The sequence below is a fragment of the Lampetra planeri genome, chromosome 2 (genome assembly GCF_965212315.1).
Source record: "Lampetra planeri chromosome 2, kcLamPlan1.2.h2, whole genome shotgun sequence".
Taxonomy (NCBI): Eukaryota; Metazoa; Chordata; class Hyperoartia; order Petromyzontiformes; family Petromyzontidae; genus Lampetra; species Lampetra planeri.
This window is the reverse complement of record NC_136108.1, coordinates 15912523-15929195: the sequence shown is the minus strand read 5'-3', so window position 1 is coordinate 15929195 and position 16673 is coordinate 15912523. Positions and strand designations below refer to the sequence as shown.

The 16673-nt window shown below is 42.0% G+C and overlaps 1 protein-coding gene across 2 annotated transcripts in view; it reads right to left on the bottom strand.

The window, feature by feature from the left end:
* The window catches only part of LOC144728958 (nck-associated protein 1-like), a 130501-nt gene that overhangs the window by 36222 nt on the left and 77606 nt on the right, over positions 1 to 16673 (bottom strand). For both annotated transcript variants that reach the window (XM_078608747.1, XM_078608757.1), the window contains exons 15-23: positions 16427 to 16485; positions 14748 to 14893; positions 10303 to 10435; positions 8944 to 9063; positions 6664 to 6803; positions 6002 to 6133; positions 4613 to 4831; positions 3496 to 3629; positions 102 to 199 (exon numbers count right to left, since the gene is read on the bottom strand). In XM_078608747.1, coding sequence (XP_078464873.1) covers positions 102 to 199; positions 3496 to 3629; positions 4613 to 4831; positions 6002 to 6133; positions 6664 to 6803; positions 8944 to 9063; positions 10303 to 10435; positions 14748 to 14893; positions 16427 to 16485 — 1181 coding nt within the window. The remainder of the gene's footprint in view (positions 1 to 101; positions 200 to 3495; positions 3630 to 4612; positions 4832 to 6001; positions 6134 to 6663; positions 6804 to 8943; positions 9064 to 10302; positions 10436 to 14747; positions 14894 to 16426; positions 16486 to 16673) is intronic.

The window sequence follows — 16673 nt, the reverse complement described above, 5'->3', positions numbered from 1 at the left end:
CTCAGCGATGATGAGCAGTATAACTCGCCAACCTTTGAGGATGGATTTACCTGGGAGTGTTTAAGCAATGCGAGCTGACACATGTCATTGTAAGTACCCACCTTGAGTTCAGTGACCTGGGAAGAGATGTGCCACATCAGGTTCTCATTCAGGAACTTGATGCCATAGGGTCCCATCAGGTCAGCCAAGGCACGCATCTCTGTGTACAGAAGCATACACGTGCACCTCTCTACATTAGAATACACAAAGCCACAGTAAATGCTCAAAGGGAATGTGTTGATGTTTTCCAAAACGGTCTCACCGTGGCCACAATTCATCACCATCATCATCGGACTTGCATGTCCACTGCTATATGAAGGCCTCGCTGTGTTGTCGCCATCTCTCATGGTCATGTGATGCCCCAATTCGCATCTCGTGTCCATGGGCCATCATCCTTTCTAGTGAAGAGTCCTCCCCAAGACAACTTATTATTTGTTTTTTATTTTTTATAATTATAACATAAATTCCATTTATTTCCCAGGAAAAGATCACTGAGAGTCAGGAGGTCCCTAAAGGATGTTTGGCCAAATCCATGAATGAGTGTTTGGCATGTGAGAGGACACCAGATTATCTGGAGAAAACCCAGGCCGATTTGGAGGTAACAGTCAACGCTCTGCAAAAGATAGATTCTTATCTCCACATAGCATAGTAGTGCGCCGAGTGCTGCATCCATTGTAAGGTGTGATGAGAACGATGTATTTACCATGTATGTTTTTGGTCTCATAATGTAACACACTCGATACATTTGCACAACGCAAATGTTCATACATTGCCGCATGCATGTAGCCATCCACTGGTTGAGGACGTCAATCAGACGGACACCCCGATGGTGAATTATCATCAACACGTTCATCAAGTGACAGTGTCAGGGGCGTGCGTCGGGCGTGAGAGTGCCACAAAAAGAGGAATAGAGACAGGGGTTTTGTGTCGAGGTGGAGTTGAAAAATAAAGTGTACGCACTCGGCATCCTTTAGCGCAATAAGAAGTACGGAAATCACGTAGAATTAGTCAAGCAAAGGAGGGGGGGTGATAGTTTCAGACCCAGGAACACACAACCCTATTTTTCCCACAAGCTCTATTATTTGTCGAACAAGGTTTTGCCCAACACGGCATTTTCCAGGAACGTAACCCCCACATTCTACGAGGTCTGCCTGTTTAACTATTTAAAATTAATTAAGCACAATGAAAAATTAGCTTCACGAATATTTCTGCCGAACAAAAGCCAAAATGCAACACATTGGCTTGACCACGTTTACTTTGTCGGCATATTTAATGGATAGGCCAATCAGTTTTAAGGACAGTGCATACAATTCTAAAAGCATATATGTTTCCATGTTTTACCACATGTGTGGTTCATGTAGACCTGATGCCTTGCAATAGGTGTCTACGTGGTGTTTGAGCATCTTAACACATCCTGTTTTTATACCAGAAAGGGTAAAGCCTTTTTTTTATCTTTCAATGCCTAAACAACATTTTCAAGAGCAATCATTTTAAGAATCCTTTCCGCTCACCCTGAGTGAAAAAGGAGACAATCCTGCGAATGGAAATGCACTCGGTGGAATGCAACTTGAATAACCATCGTCATCATTTTGCTTCACTAAGCCATTTCATCCACTGACCGCTGAAACTGTGCAATGTAAGGTTTGTCATTATTTAATGTAAAGTTTAGATTCGTGGCTACAAGATACATTATCGCGTGTAAGTACCGCCTCTGTAAAAACTGTTAAAATATATATATACACAGCACAATTATGGATGACCACTTCCGTTCAGCTGCCAACACGCCATCGCTTACCATCCACACGTGCGTGTGAGATGTGAAACCTGTGTATATTACGCCCCACAGGGACTACAGACCTCTCCCGATCCTACATAAACAAACCTTCGCTGCAAACCAATGCATGCTAAATTGCCTTTGGTAAAACATCATTCATTCTTGGAATCTGTATCAGCAGGTGGTTGTAACGCAGCTATGTTTTGAAGCAAAAGAATTATACAAATCCTCACGGAAAATGTACACTTACACAAGCTACAGGGTGTCCAATGAGATATCATCCATTATTAATCAATTATTAATTTGACAGAAGTTTGAGCTGGGTCAATATAACTGCACATGCACACACTTGGCATGATGCTGTTATGATATACATTTAAACCTTTCTTATGTCTGCGTTGGAAATTGCACATCATATTGTGATATGAGGCAGTCTAAGGTGTTCACCAATGAGATTGTTTATAATTATTTGTCATGTGTTGTTGAAGATCACTTACGTTATTTTTTTTCAAAACACGTTATTATTCACATAATCGCAAGAATTCGAGCATGCAGTACAAACTGCTGCCTAATTATGCATGTTTAAAAATGGATGATGCCTTTGTGTACACCTTGCACATTGATATAACATTATACAAATACACGAAAAAAGCACAGGACTGGACGATTCCACACCTCGGGTTAGTATGGTTGCCTGCGTACGGTGCGAGAGACGTTCAACATACATACATACATTTACATCTGTACTCCAAAGCTATTCATGAGAGGCGTTCAAGGATACTACACCAAAGAATGAATGAATTAGTGATGGCTGGGGCATGTGGGGACACTATTGACAATGTATAATTCCATGCATGGTATTGGTGATGCATTAAATAACTCAATATGGAACTCGGTAACAATAACCAGCATTCCCATATGCCTTTAATTTAAAGTTTCCAGTTCTTCCCCTGCAATCCACACCTTTTGCAAATAAAAGGAATTTGACTCTAGTTTACTGTTTTTTTCACACTGAAATTATGACAAAAATAACAAAACAAATACGACAAGGAAAAAATATATGCATGACATTTCTGAGATGAATACCGTTAATATTGTACAAAGTTCTCAGTTGCTGATACAGTTAGATGTCATGTTAAAATCTCTGACATTTTCTTTTTTTTTAAGTCCTCTCTATTTCATACACATGCCCTGCTGGCATGTTTTTTGTACATTGGCTCGCCCTGTGATCAAATTAAATCCTAACTATCCACATGGAAACACATAACGGTTGATCTGTATGTCATGCAGCTGCTTTTGGCTACATTGGAGTAAGTGTACAGTGAATGCCAACGCAACATTCTCCGACTTTACACAATTACCACTAGGCAAGCTTTCAAAACTGAAATTATAAAACAATTCTCCAATCGTGGCTTCATTGCCATTATACTTGTATTAATACCCTTTCTTCAGTCGAGCATTGGTGCAATGGTTAATGCATTGCACATTGGATCTGTTGAATGCTCATACAGCGGGTGTCCATGAACCTTTCAATGTTCAATTGGCACAGACGGAACATATGTCAGCTGGAAGCAGCGCACAATACATTTGAAAAATATTGTTCTCAAACGTTATTTTTCTACACGCAAACAACGCGTCATGTGATTTCACTCAGCGTCTGGCGCTACTGTGGCGCTGCTCACCTGTGATGTCAGTATACTCTTCTGCATTGAAGGGCAGGTCGTGGTTCTCAGAGGGCAGGTTGATGAACGACTTCATTGAAGGCGAGAATGCGATGAGACCGTTGCTGGCCTGCCTCAGCAGGGCCTCCAGGTACCTGTGAGACATGTCCAAGACAGGGCGGAGAAGGGATATTTACAGTCTAGGATGTTTCATGTGGTTTTTTTTTTCCTCCGAAAAATCTTCAGCGAAAAAAAAGATTAAAGTCGAAGTGTCTCTGTTCTCAAATGAGCATGAGGGTAGCTGTTATCTCTTCTTGTGCCCCTTAGACAGCAGAGGAAATTCCACATTCCCATGGTGGGGGACAATCTAACCATCACGTGGCCACAGTTGGCTTTCCATGAAGTGGTACTTCATATTAGCTGGAAAGGAAGATGGGTCAGGTGAACACGTGCCATATCCAAACTCGCCCATATCTAGCATGAAATCTAGTTAATTAACCTAAAATAATTGTAATGTTGGAAAAATAAACACTGCACATGGTGAAAAATAAAATAGTCATTGGGATGGATACATACACTTGCATATATATATACTTGAACTTTTTTGCCATCTCACTATGTTCAAAACAAAATGTTGGTGCACATGGCATCTTTGGAGTAAAAACTATACGACATTGTAATGCCTCCTAACTATAGGCACTAAGTACGAGTGTGCAAGCATACATAAATAAGATATTCACAATATTGTTTATAAAATGGATGCAACACATAAGAAAGGTAGTCCCTTTAAGTTTAAAATAAACATACCTACCCTCATGATGAGGATGAACATGAACATCCTTTATAATAATTGTAATAATCGAATTTAGGGTAAAGCAAATGAGGTAGAAGCAAGTGACGCGCGATGATTTACAACGAATCATAACAACTCCCAAATGCGCAGCTTTTCCAACTAAACATGAAGCAATTTTAATTTGAGTTAGTTGAGTAGTTTCTCCCATTTCCTCATGGAAACACAGTCAATGTAACTGTACGTTTGTTTTGCTTTGAAACTATATTCACTTTGAAAAAAGCTGCACCCATTGGCCAACCGCAGAAAGCCTCTCTCGCGGGCATGTGCAGCATCCTATGCACCTACCAGTTGCTGTAGAGAGAGGTGATGGTGGGCTCTCCGTGGCTGTCCATAGGCTGAGTCTGCTGCAGGAGCACATTGTTGAAGACCCGAGTGATATCAATGTGAACAAAGTCCTCTAGCCCCTGCAGCACAGACATGTAGGCCTTGACACTGTTCAGGAGCTCTGAGGGCTTGTTAATGTCCTGTGTTGTCTGGTTGTACATGGTCATTCCCACAATGGATCTGCAATAATACAAAAAAAAACAATAACAATGTTTGTCCTCGATCTAGGAAAGCCTTACCGAGTCTCAAACATGTGTAAGGAGGGTCAATCATGGGGTGTTTGGCGAATACCTTATTGAGTATTCTGATACACAAGATGATACCAATGCATAAAAAAAAAAAATGCACGTTACGAAATAAAACTCGAAAACGGACAATAGGAGTTAGCGAAGTGGCTCAGAGGTCAGAGCGTTGAGCCAGCACCATTGAGAGCATGGGTTTGAATCCAGGCAGCGGTCTGTGATTGAATCAGGTTCTCAAGTGCAGTGAGTTGATGGTCTTAGCCCAGTCACCAATGACTACACACACAAAAACTCCGAGATTTCCAAATCGATTCTTCATCTCACGGCATAATGTCAATAGAACATTTGAATTACATTGGGGAACAAATATATATAAAAGTTATATACAATGAGATTACTTAGATACATACTGACCACCTGAGAGTCCTACTGGGTGAGTCTCGCCTCAATAACACAAGTAGCCTTCCCCAGTCCTGCACAATCACAACATAAGCTGCATGTGTCACCAATACCAGCCCAACTTACCACAATGCTACAATTTAATACTTATATTACAATTCATTTAAAAAAAATATTCCCCCAATTTTATTGCAATTGTGCTATTGAAATCATGTGATGAGACAAATCAATTCATTCAGATCTCTCGCAAAACAGTGCAACCCCTCTCGTGTTAGAGAATGGCCAATGGAACTGGATATCACAGAACTACCTCTGACAATTGCAGATCCTTCAAGCGCTTTCGGGAGGTTTTTTTCCTTGTTGTTGAGGACTTTAGATATTTCTTTTTTGCCAATGAAATAATTGTGGGCACACAGGTGAAGTTAAGTGTAAGGAAATACACATGTTATATTTCTGCCGCATTTGAATTGAGACACCCCAGCAAAGGGCATGCTGAAAATGTGTGGTCTATTGCTCTATTTCTCCTCCACCGGTGGCATCTACGTCTTAAAGAAATACCATGGACGTGCCCCTAGTGAGCTAAGTTAATGAGCACAAAGCGTTTAAGCTCGTTCATCGTGAAGCACGAGGCAGTGGACAAACAAACCGTTGAGTACACAGGCCACATAGGCCGCAATTTGACGGGTGTAGAGGCAGGCCTTGTCCTTACTTGGTGAAGCGGGCTTCCAAGTGGCTGGTGAGGTACTCCTTGGGCGTGAAGGTGTGCTCCCATATCTGAAAGGTCGGCACGTAGTTGATGGCAACGCACAGCTCAGCCAAGGCTGTGTGCAGCTTGTCCATGCTGCGGTCAAGTGACAAAAACGTAATTTGTAAAATGGTCATAAAGAGTGGGGAATGCCGCAAATGCAAATTAATGCAACCTCTCAGCATACTCAAAACTTAGTGTGTAAAAGTACATCATGCCATAATAATAATGAAGCTGTGTTGAATGCATATGAAATCACAAAGGGCTGATTCAATATAGTTTTTTTTTTATCTAATAATTAAACAGAAAGCTGATAATGAATGGACATCTTTTGCGAGTACCCAACGTCGGGGATACTTTCATCGCGGCGAATGATGGAGTCTCCAGCTGGGTGGTGCTCTGGTCAGAGTTCTCATCTGACAACCTGAAGGTCGGATGTTAACTCAACCCATCAAAAACATTGTTTTTTTATTTTATTTAATCTTGACTGCTGCAAGTGGTCCCAAACAGTCCAACATCCACCGAGGCTATCACCACAATGGTTGAGAGTGGGGACCCAGGTTCTGTGAAGAGTGGGACGACCGGGCATCGAGAGGACAGTGAGGGCGTTAGGTGGGCACTCTCACCTGGTGATGATGAGGCGGTCCTTGCGCATGCTTTCCACCCCTGGCTTCTCTTTCTCCGGCTCGTTCTTCTTGGCCGCCTGCTTCTTGGCTTTCTTGGTCACAGCCTGGCTAATGGTCTTGGCCGAATGCTTTGGCAGCAGCTGATGTACAATGGACGGAAGACACGGGGAACAAATGAGAACAAGGAGAGCCAGTTCATCAAGGGGTTGATTGAAGATATTCACAAGCGTGCATGGTCAAGGAATGTCGGCAAAAAACCACTGCCAGAAACAAAAACCCCAGTGGAATATGTGAGATTCAGTCACTGAATCCAACTTGCACTTGACATCTGCTTTAAGTAATCTCGCGAACCTGACGAGAGCAATGGCCGTCAGTTTCGGGGAGTGATATTTGGATGTTAACGACAGCAATCGACACCAGGTAAATAATGTTCATAACCTTTAAAATCGCAAGTGCTCGAAAAATGTTCCCAAATGCATTGAAATGTCAACTTGCTAAATTCATATATCTGGAACAGAAAATAGCATACTTTTGAGACCAACATAGGGATTATAATTGCAAATTTATTCCATGTTCCCATCAGACCACATTCACGGTCACTGGCATTTCGTTGGACAGATACTGAAGCTCGTCTATACAAAATAACAGTGGAGCAGTCAGGAAATACCAAAAAATGAAAATTGGTTCCTGAAATATATATTTTTTTAAGATGCTGTGCTTCAGCAAAAATAACAGAATGTTTCCCGTAAAGTAATTTTTTAAAACGTACCTGCTATTAAGGCAATTAAATAACGTAATTGGGGTGTGCAAAATGAACATTTCTCAAATTATTTGCCCGAGATCGTTCGTAGCAGCGTCTGTGCTATTTATACGTGGATTTAAATTATTTCTCTTCCAAGGGTTAGGGTACGCAAAACTCACAGTATCCAGCATACCGCAGGCCCAAGTGAGTGGAGAGAGATGCGGAGATAGGACACGCGTGTGGTGCTTTGCCTTGCAAGAAATCATCGGCGTAACGTGAACAGTGCGGTTGCTCCGAGCGTGTATCCACACAGTGTATTTATAGCACTGCTGTTTTATAAGAGTGCATTGCAATTCATGTTTTTTTTTTTTACAAATTCAAACAATGTTACTCAAAACAAAAAAGTTACAAGCCAACAAAAAAGAATGACTGGATGTGAAATAACTCTTACGTTTCTCTTGGTGTGGTGAAACCTTTCCCATAAGTTCGGTTTTTGGACACAGTATTGACATGTCTACAATTCAATTGCCCTGAAATATTACATTTTGCCAAGCAATAGTTTAGATCCAATGCTTGTAAAATACTGGCTTGCTTTGCTGTCTATAAAGCCAACTTACTACATGTAATAATTTTGTTTGAATCTCAACTGAATGAATTTTCATTTAACACACTACAATAAACTCCTAATACGCCCATTGACAATCAGTTGTGGTCAATTTTCTCTCCTGATCCATGACCATATTTCTGGGCTTCATCCATTGCCTCTGGCTGTGCTGTGAGCCAGCTTCCTAACCCCTTCTGAACTTTTTCTGGGGGTACCCATAAGCGACAGCTTGCTGTGACATGCTGTTTATAATTGGGCCTCGAAAGGCTGGGCTGTCTTACAAGGCCTTGGTCTGTCGATTGCCAAAAACGCATGGCCAGCACTCAGTAATTCTTGAGAAGCAGTGCAGCTGGGGGCCTTGCTCCAGGGTGGGTTAGACATATAATGCACCAGAATGTATGCTCAATGACACCGCCCCCACCCCCCCATGTTAGAGATGCATCCTGCCATTCCCTTTCCCTGTTCCCATTTGCATCCGCTACTATAACAAAACGATTCCACCATTGGAACCTCATCTGGTCCAACACCATGTGAGATTAGGCTCTAAGGAAAGCTGTCTCGGGTGTGGACCAATCAACTTCAAGGACAGTGCACATTATCAGAGTTGTGTTTTTTGTTTGCATTATGACTGCAGGTATTGTGGTCTATGCAAACATGACTCCTCGTAAAAAGGTGTCAGTTTTGTTGCCAGATAAAAGGGTAAAAAAACAATTATCAAAACGATTCCAGTTAGGTGCCATGTAACTCGCTTCAAAACATCTCACCACTTTTTAAACACTGTCCATTCTGGCAAGTGATAGGAATGTGGGCTGCTAACAGAGGTGAGCAGGGCCCCGTTCTCATTTGAAATGTAAACGCTAATGTTTCCGAGTGCAGTCTTTGAGGGCCTTATCGGGTGCTTAGACTAGTCGATGAATTGTAACAAATGTCTGACCTGGTTGCTCAGGGCGCACTGCTCAGCACAGATGTCCGTGATGAGGTTCCTCGCCTGCTTGGCCATCTCTTCCAGGAACACATTGCAGATGGAGAGGCTGCGGTCTCCGATGTGATGTCGCTGCATCATTCAAATTGCAAAACATAAAACACATTACAAATATAAACACAAAGCCAATTACAGTTTTTGGTGTTAATATCCTAATCAGGAAATGACTTTGCCTATCATCTCTCCAGGTGGATACAAATAATAGCACTTCATGGGAAGTTATGAAGACTGGCTCCTACACTGGGAATGTATCATTTCCACCCCTGACATTCAACAGAGCATTGCAACAGAGATGAGTGGCACTCCATTACTTGGTTGAGACACTTTGGGCTCAAGTCATGTCGATATTTTATTCTCCAATCCACAAAAAAAGTGATGGCCATTTTAATGTAAAAAAAAAATCGGAATTCATGAATTCCTGCCTAAGCAGGACATGTCGCTTTAATCAATAACTTGTCCTTGACTGGCGCATGTTCTTTCGTCCATGTGTTCCTCCTTCCTTTCCCTCCGTGTAATTTCAAGAATGCACCTGTCTGTGCTTGCACACATTTAAACTTTTGTTCACTTTTCTTTGTGAATATCCAAGTTTCAGTTCCATGTCACATCAGATCAATTACACTGATGAACACATTATTATTATTTCGGCAGGTTAGCATGCTGCTTTTTATTATTAAGTTATGTTTTCCTAAAGCACTTCAACCTCTTCTCACCTGCATCAACTGCCCTAGGAATATACTTTCTGGTGGTTTTTCGGTTGTGTCCCCCCCAAGAAATATATTCTATCATTTCATGAAATATATTTTGAGCCCTCCTTTGCTGCCTTTTCTATTAATATGTTCAATAATTTGGTGAAGTTCATTACCATTGGTTTTTAACACATCTATGCCATCAACAACACTGATACTTTCTCCATTCATGTTTATGATTTTTGCTTCTGATTTTTAGCCCTGAACCAGTGGTGGAAATTCCACATTCCCATTGTAGTCTATCCATATACCTATCAGCTAACTTGCCCACAAAGTGGAACTCATTTCATGGACCACAGAGAGATGATGGGCTGAGTCAACCACCCAACTAGGATTTGAAGCCACAACTTTCCGATTGCCAGCCACTCGTACCACTGAGCCACCTTGCCGGCTATTACCACAGAAACAAATCCAACAGTAGCCTATGGAGGTCATACGAGTCCATCTCAACGAAAGTGAATGACCATCCCTCAGTGGGATCTCTTATGAAGATGTATCAAGATGCCTGCGTGAGCCGAGTGAGTGATCGGTGGCGGCGCGTGATGTTGAGCGACGACGCACTTACCTCCTCCGGGCACAGCTCGTGCGTGCAGCTCATGAAGTGTGAGCACGCCAACGGGAAGGCGATGGAGAAACGCGATTGGGATGGGATCTCCAGGCACTGCTGGAACATCCGCTCGAAGGGGCGGTTGTAAAAGCTGGCGGGGAGACAGAGGCCCACGAGGCGCATCAGTCCAGATCCGTAGCCGGTATCGTTCGCCTGCGTTTTACACCGGTCGGCACCGACCGGCGGAAATTCGTGGTATTTCTTTAGGCTTCTCTCAAATGTTACGGTTCACATTCTCTGAAAGATTTAAAGGGCGTTTGTTGTTTTCATTTTTTTCCCATTTTCATTCAACATCGGTGAACGGCAGTTCGTGGGATTTCTTTTGACTCAAAACTTTCCGTAAAAATATTCTCAGAGATTTAAAGGCCGCCCTTTGTTTTCGTTGTCTTTTTTTCTTACTCAAGTACAATGAATTCTGTTTTGGTAGCCATGTCTTAATGGCTACTCCTACGTGAACAAACCCAACTGCACCCATTTCTGCTCCCAAGCCTTATGAGAAAAACACATTTTCTTGCTTTTATCCTTTTTATTTGTGACTGAGAAAATGTGAAATAAGTAACCCCTTGAAAGCAACATTTCAAAAAGTGCTAATTTTGTAACTTCCTGGAATGTTTTTCCCATGAAGTAAATGTGTGCCCAACTCCGAGATCATATTTGGACTTCATACGGAGTGTTCATTGAGCTTGACACGTGGCAGAAATTTATTTTAGAAAACATATCACGACAGCACAAGGTAGTGATAGACTTAGAGCTTCAAATCAAGATTAAAGTTATCCTCCAGACATGTAATAATGGCTCGTGCACCTAAAGATAAGTGAAAACGATCAGCCGGTAACATGATACCAGATCATTTTCATACTTGTCTAGATTTCAATCAAGCCGTGTTTGGTCATTAAGCAAATTTTATTTAGACTCGTCAGGTGATGAGACTAGTATGGCACCAGCCCTCAAAAGCACAATCCACAAGAAGAGTGGCTTTAGCACAAATGTAACAAACACCTTTAAAAAGCATACTTTTGATAACTTCATTTAAAACGAAACACCCAAGACGTAGTATAAAAAAGGTAAAACACTTTCAAAAGTGCGAAAAAAGGCCTCCCAGAATGTTAATCTGTGTGTCTGAACATCAGCTGTACTCTCGAAGTGTATTGCTTAACTGTTCACCGCTTTACAGGCAGAGTACACGTAGAACACCCCCCCCCCCTACCTACTACATGTGTCTAAGAGGGCGATTCGACCTGATGTAGTCATGTACAACTGTGTCCCAGCACAAACCTATACGATCCCCACCCGTGGATGCAGACACACACACACACACAATTAAAACATTCACACCGTCCGTACTATAGTTCCTTATGTCGATAGCCACTTTACATTACATGTCGGCCACAGAGAAAGGCTTTGGGGATTAGAAACTAAAAAGTTATTTCAGACAATTTTTTTATGACAACTGGCAAAGCAGCATTTTTTTCTAGACCGTTTTAAAAACTCAGAATGGGGAATTGTTTCTGCACCCCTGGTTTTAGAAACAAGAAATTGTATTAGATTGCCTTCGCAGCAACTCCATACACAAACCCTTTAGGTATCCATCCTTTGTCACACTTTGATAGGGACACATTTTTCAGATGGTAGGTTTTTACCCTTTTAACTGGTACAAAACTAACACCTTTATTCAAGGCATCATGTTTGCAAAGACCACAACACAAGTAGTCAATAAAGCAAACAAAAATAAGCAACTCTGATAAGGATAATAATATGCACTGTCCTTGAAGTTGATTGGCCCACACCCGAGACAGCTTTCTTTAGAGCCTAGTCCCCATTGGTGTAGGGCCAGATGACACCAGAAGGCGTACAACTCAAAAACAGTGCAATACCAGAGTATTGAGAGTTCGGGGTAAACATTTACACTATGAGATCTCTTTTACCAGTGGCAAAATATAATGGTAGGTTTTTACCCTTTTAACTGGTACAAAACTGACACCTTTATTCAAGGCATCATGTTTGCAAAGACCACAACACAAGTAGTCAATAAAGCAAACAAAAATAAGCAACTCTGATAAGGATAATAATATGCACTGTCCTTGAAGTTGATTGGCCCACACCCGAGACGGCTTTCTTTAGAGCCTAGTCCCCATTGGTGTAGGGCCAGATGACACCAGAAGGCGTACAACTCAAAAACAGTGCAATACCAGAGTATTGAGAGTTCTGGGTAAACATTTACACTATGAGATCTCTTTTACCAGTGGCAAAATATAATGGTAGGTTTTTACCCTTTTAACTGGTACAAAACGGACACCTTTATTCAAGGCATCATGTTTGCAAAGACCACAACACAAGTAGTCAATAAAGCAAACAAAAATAGAAGAGATCTCATAGTGTAAATGTTTACCCAGAACTCTCAATACTCTGGTATTGCACTGTTTTTGAGTTGTACGCCTTCTGGTGTCATCTGGCCCTACACCAATGGGGACTAGGCTCTAAAGAAAGCCGTCTCGGGTGTGGGCCAATCAACTTCAAGGACAGTGCATATTATTATCCTTATCAGAGTTGCTTATTTTTGTTTGCTTTATTGACTACTTGTGTTGTGGTCTTTGCAAACATGATGCCTTGAATAATGGTGTCAGTTTTGTACCAGTTAAAAGGGTAAAAACCTACCATTATATTTTGCCACTGGTAAAAGAGATCTCATAGTGTAAACATTTTTCAGAGTTTATCAATTTCTTCATTAACAAAAATACAACCAAGTTATGAGAGAATTTGAACTGTCGTAATTAGAATTGTGCAATAGGCCCAATTATGACGTTTAGGCAAAAACCACGGTGGTGATTACAATTATTTAAACTATTGGATCAAATACAAGGTTTCTTCACATTAATATTCTCTGAAAATCCAAACAGTGTGGAGCGGGACTGTTTAATGTATAGAGGCTGTAGGCATTATAGCCTTTATAGGTAAATGTCGTATGACTGGTTTGTGTTACATTTGTCCCAGAGCAACAACAAAAAAACCTATCCGGCCGTACAGGGCTTGACGACTTGATCTGATTAAATGCCATGTCATTCAAACCCTTACCAAAAAGTGTTACGTTAGACCTCAGGCAAATCAGCCACAACTAATTTATGGCATTGCTCTGGATAAAGTTTTCTTTACTGTAACAAAGGTCTGCTCTGTTTCATTACTGCTTAAGCCAAGGGGGGGGGGGGCTGGGGGAAATAGCTCTACCTTCTACAGGCAATTTTCAAATTATTAGCACCCAACCTTAGCCTGCTGCTCAATTTAACTGTCAAATCCAATCGGCTCTTTTGTATGTTACAGCTGGCTGGATCAGCTTTCGTATGCTCTTGCCATGGGTGCTCATTAACACCAACTTGGGAGTTACACAGAATGTAAACACGAGAGTGCAAAACCGTGAGGTCTGAGCTGGGTACAAAACACAGTTGCATTATTGGAAAAATGCCACCCTGCCACTGTCCAACGGGCAGCCGTGATACCAATACCCCTCAGGCTAGCTTGATTGCAGGGACAAGTTCACCAGCGTAATGTATGTTAAAACATTTATTGGAATTGCGAGGGACAATTTTCCAGTGACTGAACCCTTAAAATTTGAGCTGTTGCAAAAAAAAATAATGTTTTCAACATGTTTTTTAATGTGCATTTTATAAGCGGAAATTCTTTGTGGAGTCTCTGTATCCTTAAATACTTTTGGAGTAAAACAATAACTACGAAGCCACTTAAATGAAGGGTTCTAACACTGTATAGCATCGATAATACAGGTTTTTTTTGGGGGGGGGTTAGATTGCGTCAATATAAATGTGTCTTTAAACCCGCCACCACCCGGCACAGCCAATTAGTAAGGGTTGTCACGTAAACAGAACATGCCAATTCGTTACTAGTACAGCACGACATTTACAGCCAGATTTGTGGAGAAATATAGCAGTTAGCCTAACTTTTGATCGAACAGATTCACTTGAAAATGGTGATTTGAGATATGTTTTGTTTGTTTGCTTATAGTTTTTTTTTAAACATACCTACTGTAAATTACACATCTGCTTTCATTACCTTCAACTTCAATTCACACTGCCAAACTGATCTGAAGAATCTTATGTAAACATGCTTTAGGATACCACTAACATTGATAACTGACAAAACAAACAAACAGAACTGCACCAGAGGTCAACAAGATTGAGATATCCAAGCTGAAAGGAAGGTAAATGAGAACAGGGCAACAATGTTGTCCAGATTTAGCTCAATCGTCAGCCACCGTTATTATTCTCCTTGCATTTCCTGCACTTACAGACCACGCTGCATCGCAACCCAAACACTCAGCCCCTTTGTTGAAGTGTCTACTTCACTGCTCCCAACTTTCTTCTGATACACCACTTCCCCCCCTCCCACTCCCTTACCAGAAATTGGACAGGTCTGACGTCTCCACCATCAGGTCATTGAGTGAGTCCACCATCTTTGTGTGGAAGGCAATGGTGTTCATAAGCTTGCCAAGATCCTTATGGTCCTTGAGCTGCAGACTTGCCTTGGCGACGCTGGTGTAGGCCTGGTAAAGGGAATAAAAGCATGACGGTGTACTACGTGACAAAAAATGTAACCGCAGATATGGAGAATCTCCCACAGAAATCCCTGCAACAGCTACAATCGACGGTGAGTGATTTCTCAACAGGTCTGGCACTTCACTGACGATTGTCGTCAATGAATCTCCGTAACTTGCACAGCATGGGGGGGGGGGAGGGGTGGGCTTCATCCAGCAGCAGATTGACAAATGGTTGTAAGGTTGACATTATTGTGCACAAGGAGTGTTTTCCTTGTTTACATCTTAAGCTAACGTACAGTCCCTGCACATCACACAACAGGGAACACACTATGCGCCCCTCTGCATGCAGTTTTTTCCATTTAAATTCATGGCTGTTTTTGCCAACAGTTCGCAGCATGAACGCTCCGGCACGAGCACCGCAGGAAGTCAACAAATGCAACCGTGTTCACTATTACAGTGCGTGCAATGCGGGTGTGTTTTTCCCCAAGCCACACAATTTGTCCAACAAGCGAGTGATCAGAAGTGGTTATGTGCAAGTGGCTTCGCGCTGCAAATGTCCCAATAATTACACTGACAGCATTTAATTTCAAATGAACATTACACCGGCTTGTAAGTGTACGGCCATGACGCCAGGCACTGCCAAATGTGTGCACGTGCATGGTTTTTTTCTGGACACTCGTTGCAATCAGACTGCCTGACTTAGGGCAGCATAAGTTGAAAATGGTTCAAAAAGTATGGGATGCTATGCGCAAATAATGCCACTAAATTAAAACGTTTCTGTTACAAAGTTTACCGATTTACTTGCCCTCTGTGCAGTGTACTCTATATTTAACTTGCGCGACTTTAGAGTCATATTTAGTGCATAGGTCTTGCCATTTTTTGTTGCTTTACATAACGATAAGTGGCAGGGTGCCAGTGGCAGAGTAATGTGCGGGCACTCGCTCTCCGATTGTTCCAATGCACATGTCCAGCACATGAGGATGGGTCAAGACTTCTCTGGGCATGTCGTCATTTGATGATGGGAGGGAGGGAGGGAGGAGGGGGCAGGGGGGTGGGAGTCTGGAATCTGGTCAACAGCTTCAGGAGTGGCAGAGAGAACGTCGGAGATGTTTCTTGGGTCTGAGCAAAAAGCTTTTCATTCGATGTCCCATCGTGTGAAGTTGTTCACCACATCCACACACCGTGGGGTGTCCTCGAGTCTCCATGCATGCAAGAGCTATCCGCTTTCTCATGCAGTTGTTCATGGCCTTCGTCCACAGGGGGCGAAGGGAGTGTGAAGCTAAGCGGCTCGACTGTCAGGTCAGCTGTGAGCCTCTTAAAGGCTCTTCTAAAAGAGGCAGGCCTTTTTCAGCCGAAGCGTGAATGCTACATGCATGGCATACAAAACTAAGTGCGTACGATCATTTAAAAAAATATCTCTGCATCTGATTACCAATTAGCATATGTAAAAATACAGACTAATAACATAACCTAAAATTTATTATGGGTTTGATGGCTGATGCTCCTCTTTCTGATGAGTGCCCCACATCCTGAACTCACCTGAAGTCTGAACCAATCCAGCCTCAATCCTCTGAAATCAAAGGGCTCTCCCTGGTCCACTGCCAAGAGAAATGGTTCATATCATTGCACTTTTATAAACATTCTGAATAAAAATGTAATTGCACAGGGAAATATTTCAACAGAACTCAATCCCTATTTTTTTTCTTCTGTAAAATACGTGATTGTAAAATGTAGCCCTTAGTCTGCGACACAGAGACATTTGCACAAAATGCATGTCAGCACCGAG